Source organism: Dryobates pubescens, chromosome 1 (assembly GCF_014839835.1).
Source record: "Dryobates pubescens isolate bDryPub1 chromosome 1, bDryPub1.pri, whole genome shotgun sequence".
Classification (NCBI taxonomy): Eukaryota; Metazoa; Chordata; class Aves; order Piciformes; family Picidae; genus Dryobates; species Dryobates pubescens.
The window spans coordinates 63,511,745-63,519,102 of record NC_071612.1 but is presented as its reverse complement, the minus strand read 5'-3'; the positions used below and the strand labels follow the sequence as shown (position 1 = coordinate 63,519,102).

The 7,358-nt window shown below is 49.8% G+C and overlaps 1 protein-coding gene across 1 annotated transcript in view; it reads right to left on the bottom strand.

Moving 5' to 3' along the window:
* Positions 1 to 1,774: 1,774 nt before the first annotated feature.
* NISCH (nischarin) overlaps positions 1,775 to 7,358 on the bottom strand; it is a 41,549-nt gene continuing 35,965 nt past the window's right edge. Inside the window, exons 20-21 of the mRNA XM_054167229.1 lie at positions 6,155 to 6,316; positions 1,775 to 3,105 (exon numbers count right to left, since the gene is read on the bottom strand). Coding sequence (XP_054023204.1) covers positions 2,480 to 3,105; positions 6,155 to 6,316 — 788 coding nt within the window. The 3' untranslated portion in view covers positions 1,775 to 2,479. The remainder of the gene's footprint in view (positions 3,106 to 6,154; positions 6,317 to 7,358) is intronic.

The window sequence follows — 7,358 nt, the reverse complement described above, 5'->3', positions numbered from 1 at the left end:
CACGACCCTGCTTTTTTTTCTTTTCTCTCAGCAAGTTGGAAGGAAGAAGAATTTGAAAGTTTGCTGATAAAAGTAAAAAACCAGAAGGGCTGCACGGCAAATAGGAGGCTGTTTATCTCTCTCCACACACACACACACGCAGGAGCCCAGTTCCAAGCAGGGGCAGATTGAGCAGCCTGAGAACAATGTTGTCGTTATCCAGAAAGAAACGAAGGCAGCTGCTCACATCCTGTTCAGTCCAAACCTTGAAGGGCAGCAGTGCAAATAGCAGCACACAAATGCTCCAAGTCCTGGTCTACTTATTGCTGTTGAGTTGCAGTTCCTTTACATGTGAAAGGCAGCTGGATAATCCCATCTACTGGGGTTACTTTTCTATCTTTCTCATTTATTGAGCAGTGCTCTGGGTTTGTAGTGGGAGAGTCCGACACTAAATGCCCTATGGATAATCAATAGGAATTAGAAGTCCAGATCAAACTCTTGGAACAAACAGGCTGAGCTACTGAAACTCAGCAGCTGCTGACAGCAGCATGATGGAATAGGCAGGGAGTCCCCCCATGGTGGTGCTGCTTAGCCTTCATGGATCCCTACAAGGGACAGAAAGAGCCAGTAATGTGATTGACTATAGCTACAGCAAAGGTGACAAGGACTGCCCTGAAGCACCTGCTTGAGAACAGCATGACAATTCACAGCTGGGATTCCACCAGCTTGGTGTTTTCAGCAACTTCAGAGATGCTGCAAATTCTCAACCTGCCCTCTCAGAGAGCTTCAAGCCTGAAGAACGAGGCCTAGCAGCCAGCTTACCAGCTCTGGTTATTCCTCTTCATGCACCTAGGCAGGTGGGGGTTTCCAGTGCTGGCCACAGTTGTCCTTTAGCACCTTCCCAGTCTGAGGAGTTTCACATGCACCTTATACCCTCATCAGTGTTTAGCCTTCCAAGTTCCTAAATGTTTCTCACTATCAGTCAGGCATGCACTGTAATGGGACAGGGGCCACATGGAGCTATGATGAATGAAGCAGCAGCAGTATAAACATCCTGACACATCAGGGAGGATGTTGACAACCATCCTACCTTTGCTGAGACACTTCTTTCTTCATGCAATCCTCTCAAGGTGGTTTATATGGTCTGGAGATGATTCCCACAGGCCCATAGAGACCCTCTGCCAAAGAGGGAGCTGAGCCACATAAAGCTCAGCCCTGCCCAATGGTGAGCCCTATAGGGATGCCACCTCCACCTATCCCAACCCTGCCCAAGAGTGGGACTGCCCCAGAGCTCCCAGCCCCATAGGTCCCTGCTCCAGGCTCCTGATTGGATGGCAGGAAATAAGTATCTGGGGCCTCCCAGTAGCATCATGAGGGCTTCCCAGTTCCTTTCCAGTCCCTTCCCAGTTCTCCCATATGACACCCAGTCCCCTCACACCACCCAGATCTGTTCTTCTGCCCCACCTCTCTCTCCCATGGGGCCCTGACCAATGGGGAGGCAGCACTGCAGTGCCCCATAGGGGAACACCTGCCCTATAGCAACCCCAACCCTGCCCCCTCTGATCCTGCTGCATAGATCCCAGAGAAAGAAACAGACAGAGAGCCTGTGTGTGTGTGAGAAGAGCTGGTGGGTGCCCATGGGGAGGTTTTCCTCTGCTGGGAGTGTGCAGAGCCTGCTTTCTCTCTCCAAGCAGCACTGCCAGCTGACATCTGCAATGTTCATGTGGCAGAAGCAGTGCAGAGCAGTTGTGATCTGTTCTCAGTTTTCAGGTGGCTGTTGTGGGTGCCTCTGTAACAAGAGTGACTGCTTAACGACCCTTTATTTGTATTGAGAAGAGAGGCAAAAGACAGACTGTGTGTTCAGAGATACAAACTCTTTGTGTGCTGGCAAAATGCTCCTGTGCCCCTGTTGGGGATCCCTACTTTCAAGACAATACCAAGTGGAACTTGAACAGGCAACTCCTCTTTATCCAATTTTACTGCTATGTTCATGCCTGACAGCAAAGAATTACATTTGGCCTGAAATAAAAACGTGTCAAACTGTAAGGTCATGAAATAAGCATCAGCAGCATATCCAAATACTTGTCATACAAAGAAAGTGGCACTGGGACACACACCAGCAGTGACCCTCACGTACACATTAGAGTTTGTCTGGAACAGCAAGGCTGAGAGATACACAAGAACAGTGGAAACCTGAACAGCCCTAGAGGACAGCACATCGAGTGTTGACTCCTTAATTATTCCATACAGTTTCCCAGGATGCCTCCTGGTTGTGGTTTTTTTTTCCACTATATACTATTGCATAAAAAATAGACTTTACAAGCAGTTCAGTCCCCAGCTGACACTTGAGAACATTTCTCTGTACTACTAAATGTTCACTGCACTAGGCAGTAATGGAGTCCAGGTCATCTCCTGATTCAAACCCCCACAACCTGACAGGTGCTATCTAAACACTGTGCTTTATCTTAGAGCAGACTGAGATCACTCAGCTGGGCACCACCTACCCCGTGAGTTCCAAAGGCAGCTCTCTGCCACACAGCATCTCCCACTGCCTTGCAAGCAAGGAAATCAATTTCTCCCTGCTCTCTGCACTGGGGATAAAGATGCACCACTGGATTTCTCTGCTCCTGCTGCCCCCTTGTTTAGCATTTCCTTTTGGGGCATCTGTTTCTCCAAAGTGATCCAGTGCTAAGTTCTGCATCAGATCCTGATTCTGGACATCATCAAACACAAAGGTGAGGGCCTGTGGGTAGGTCTGGTAACCCATAAGCACTCGATCCAAGTGGCGGATTCGCCTCCCATCAGCCAGCTGGTATTTGTCCCTCTGTGGTGGCTCCTTAGCAAAGTCAGGCAGTGGGTAACTGATGTAATCCTCATCGAAGAGGAACAAGTCTGAGCTGGTCAGTATCAGTGTTTTAGGCTGAAGTGAGCTAGTGTTGGGGGCAGACCCTTCGACAGGATTCACTTGGAACGCCAACACGTACAGAAGGATGTTGAGGGACTGAAGGTCAGTCAGACAATCCATCTTCTCTGCCACTAGAAAAGCAAGGTCTCCAATTTCCTCTTCATTTGGGTAAATGAATTTTACTCTGCTGGAGTGAATCAGTTCATAATTCTCCATTTTTCCTGCAAGAAACACATTATTGTACTTATTCAGTGCTACACAAGTCTTAATGCATTAGGATAAGCAACCTTTGGCAGGTGTGGCTGCAAGCTGGAAGAATTCAAGTTTTTGATCTACTGATGAATGGTTTTACCTATCTACATCACTGGAAGAATTTTATTTGGCTAGTAGGTCTCTACTGGAATCTCTTACACAACAAAGATACTTTTCTGCATATTTGTAACTACATCACTAGTTCAGAAGAGGCTAAAAGGGAACACAGCTGGACCCTCGAAACAGATTACCCACCTTCCTACCAACTGACCTCTCCTGCTTCCTTCCCACTGCTCACTTTCAAACTCCCTGCAAGCATTATCAGATTACTGAACACCACATGAATTGCTTTTATGTCCCTCCCAGATGAGCACACTGCTCCACACTTACTCTCTCCAAGTGCTGAAATACAGCACAGTAAAGCCTGAAGGAAGCATGCCTGCTTATTTTTCCACACAAGTCAATGGGTCTGATCAGTGATGTGACTCTCAGCAAACCTTGCACTTCCTGAGCTTATGCAGCTTCTCCTTAAAACAGTAACAATCATTCTTCAGGAGGATCCCATTTTATCTTGAATGGTGAATGGTGCCACATCCAGCTGGTGGCCAGGCACCAGTGGTGTCCCCCAGGGATCAGTGCTGGGCCCCATCCTCTTTAACATCTTCATTGATGATATGGATGAGGGGGTTGAGTCAGTCATCAGCAAGTTTGCAGATGACACCAAGTTGGGAACAGATGTTAGTCAGAGGGTGGAAAGGCTCTGCAGAGGGACCTCGACTGACTGGACAGATGGGCAGACTCTAATGGGATGGCATTTAAGAAGTCCAAGTGCCAGGTGCTGCACTTTGGCCACGGCAACCCCATGCAGAGCTACAGGCTGGGGTCAGAGTGGCTGAGAGCTGCCAGACAGAGGGGGACCTGGGGGTGATGATTGACAGCCGCCTAAACATGAGCCAGCAGTGTGCCCAGGTGGCCAAGAGGGCCAATGGCATCCTGGCCTGTATTAGGAATAGTGTGGCCAGCAGGAGCAGGCAGGTCATTGTGCCCCTGTACTCTGCATTGGTTAGGCCACACCTTGAGTCCTGTGTCCAGTTCTGGGCCCCTCAGTTTAAGAAGGACATTGAGACACTTGAACGTGTCCAGAGAAGGGCAACAAGGCTGGGGAGAGGCCTTGAGCACAGCCCTGTGAGGAGAGGCTGAGGGAGCTGGGGTTGTTTAGCCTGGAGAAGAGGAGGCTCAGGGGTGACCTCATTGCCCTCTACAACTACCTGAAAGGTGGTTGTAGACAGGAAGGGGTTGGTCTCTTCTCCCAGGCAACCAGCACCAGAACAAGGGGACACAGTCTCAAGCTGTGTCAGGGGAGGTTTAGACTCGAGGTGAGGAAAAAGTTCTTCACTGAGCGAGTCGTTCGTCATTGGGATGTGCTGCCCAGGGAGGTGGTGGAGTCACCGTCCCTGGAGGTGTTCAAGGGGAGATTGGACGTGGCACTTGGTGCCATGGTCTAGTCATGAGGTCTGTTGGGACAGGTTGGACTTGATGATCCTTGGGGTCTCTTCCAACCTTAGTTATACTGTGAGACTGTGATCTTGTACCTTCAGCTGGCTTCAGAATCATAAGCAAAAAAAGTTTCCCCTGATACTTGACCCTGACACCTGAAAAATGCCTGGTTTTCACTTCACTACATTCCTACAAGTGACAGGGTTTGGGTTTTTTTTGCCCTCACAGGGTCATACCAGTGGAATTTTCAGACACTTACCTTCACTATTCTTTGATAGCTTACAAGACTTTATAGGTTAGGCTGAAACTTGCAGCGTGAACTACACTAGAGTACACACCCCAAAATACTGCGTAGGATGGGCTGCTTCTGCTGGACTCCAGAAGCCATCACTAGCTTCACGGGGGAGCCTGTTCACATTTAGGAACTGGGTTCACTCAAAGCACAGCTAAGATGATCCAAGTCAGGGAGTTTGGCTGAAGTATCAAACGGGAAACAAACGATGCAGAAATCTCCCTCAAAAGATTTTTCTGATCAGCACACTTTAGATGACACCCTAAGTATGATACCCAAGTAGCTCATGAATAGAATACATAGAATAAACCAGGTTGGAAGAGACCTTCAAGATCATCGCATCCAACCCATCAACCAATCCAACACCACCCAAACATCTAACCCATGGCACCAAGCACCCCATCAAGTCTTCTCCTGAACACCTCCAATGATGGTGACTCCACCAGCTCCCCAGGCAGCCCATTCCAATGTGCAATCACTCTCTCTGTATAGAACTTTTTCCTAACATCCAGCCTGAACCTCCCCTGGCACAGCCTGAGACTGTGTCCTCTTGTTCTGGTACTGGCCGCCTGGGAGAAGACACCAACATCCATCTGTCTACAACCTCCCTTCAGGTAGTTGTAGAGAGCAATAAGGTCCCCCCTGAGTCTCCTCCAGGCTAAGCAACCCCAGCTCCCTCAGCCTCTCCTCGTAGGGCTTATGTTCCAAACCCCTCACCAACTTTGTTGCTCTTCTCTGGACTCGTTCCAGCAAGTCAACCTCCTTCCTAAACTGAGGGGCCCAGAACTGGACACAGGACTCGAGGTGTGGCCTAACCAGTGCAGTGTACAGGGGCAGAATGACCTCCCTGCTCCTGCTGGCCACACTGTTCCTGATGCAGGCCAGGATGCCATTGGCCCTCTTAGGTGCCTGGGCACACTGCAGGCTCATGTTCAGTCTACCGTCGACCAGCACCCCCAGGTCCCTCTCAGCCTGGCTGCTCTCCAGCCACTCTGACCCCAGCCTGTAGCTCTGCATGGGGTTGCTGTGGCCAATGTGCAGAACCCGGCACTTGGATGTGTTCAGTCTCCTGCCCTTGGACTCTGCCCATCTGCCCAGCCTGTCGAGGTCCCTCTGCAGAGCCTCTCTACCCTCCAGCAGATCAACTTCTGCCCCCAGCTTGGTGTCATCAGCAAATTCACTCAATGCCCTCGTCCAGATCATCATGACACGCAGGAAAGCTCACTCACCTGTGGTTTTGCTCCCAAACTCAGAGTAGAAGTCTTTGTCTACTGGTTCAGGTGAAGGTGTGCGTGCAAGCAGCGACAGGACTGCCATCAGCTGCTGTATGAAGGTGTGGGTGTTGTAACTGTCTCTTGTCAGGCAGGTGACTATATGATCTGCAGAATGTCCTGCAAAGAAAACAGAATAGAAACCACTCCAAACTCTGTTATGATTTCTTCAGCCAACATACAACTCTCACCAAAAAAACCCCCACAAGTAGATTTCTTGCAGGGATTATTGCTCCTGAAAAAATGCATTGTTATCCAGACAGCTTGGAAAAGGATGGCAGAATCCATGGAAACTCCTCAAAAAACAAAGATAATTTATGATGGTGGTGCTGAATAATGCCACATCCAGCTGGCAGCCAGTCACCAGTGGCGTCCCCCAGGGATCAGTGCTGGGCCCCATCCTGTTCAATATCTTCACTGATGATCTGGATGAGGGCATTGAGTCCATCATCAGTAAATTTGCTGATGACACCAAGTTAGGAACAGATGTTGTTCTGTTAGAGGGCAGGAGAGCTCTGCAGAGGGACCTTGACGGGCTGGACAAATGGGCAGAGTCCAATGGGATGGCATTCAACAAGTCCAAGTGCCAGGTGCTGCACTTTGGCCACAGCAATCCCATGCAGAGCTACAGGCTGGGGTCAGAGTGGCTGGAGAGCTGCAAACAGAAAGGGACCTGGCGGGTACTGGTTGATAGTAGCCTGAACATGAGCCAGCAGTGTGCCCAGGTGGCCAAGAAGGTCAATGACATCCTGGCCTGCATTAGGAATAGTGTGGCCAGCAGGAGCAGGGAGGTCATTCTGCCCCTGTACTCAGCACTGGTCAGGCCATACCTTGAGTCCTGTGTCCAGTTCTGGGCCCCTCAATTTAAGAAGGATATTGAGACTCTTGAAGGACATTGAGTCCAACCTGTCACCCAAGACCTCATGACTGCTAAACCATGGCACCAAGTGCCATGTCAATACCCTCTTGAACACCTCCAGGGATGGTGACTCCACCACCTCCCTGGGCAGCACATTCCAATGGCAAGCAACTCTCTCTGTGAAGAACTTTCTCCTCACCTCAAGCCTAAACTTCCCCTGGTGTAGCTTGAGACTGTGTCCTCTTGTTCTGCTGCTGGTTGCCTGGGAGAAGAGACCAACTCCCTCCTGGCTACAACCTCCCT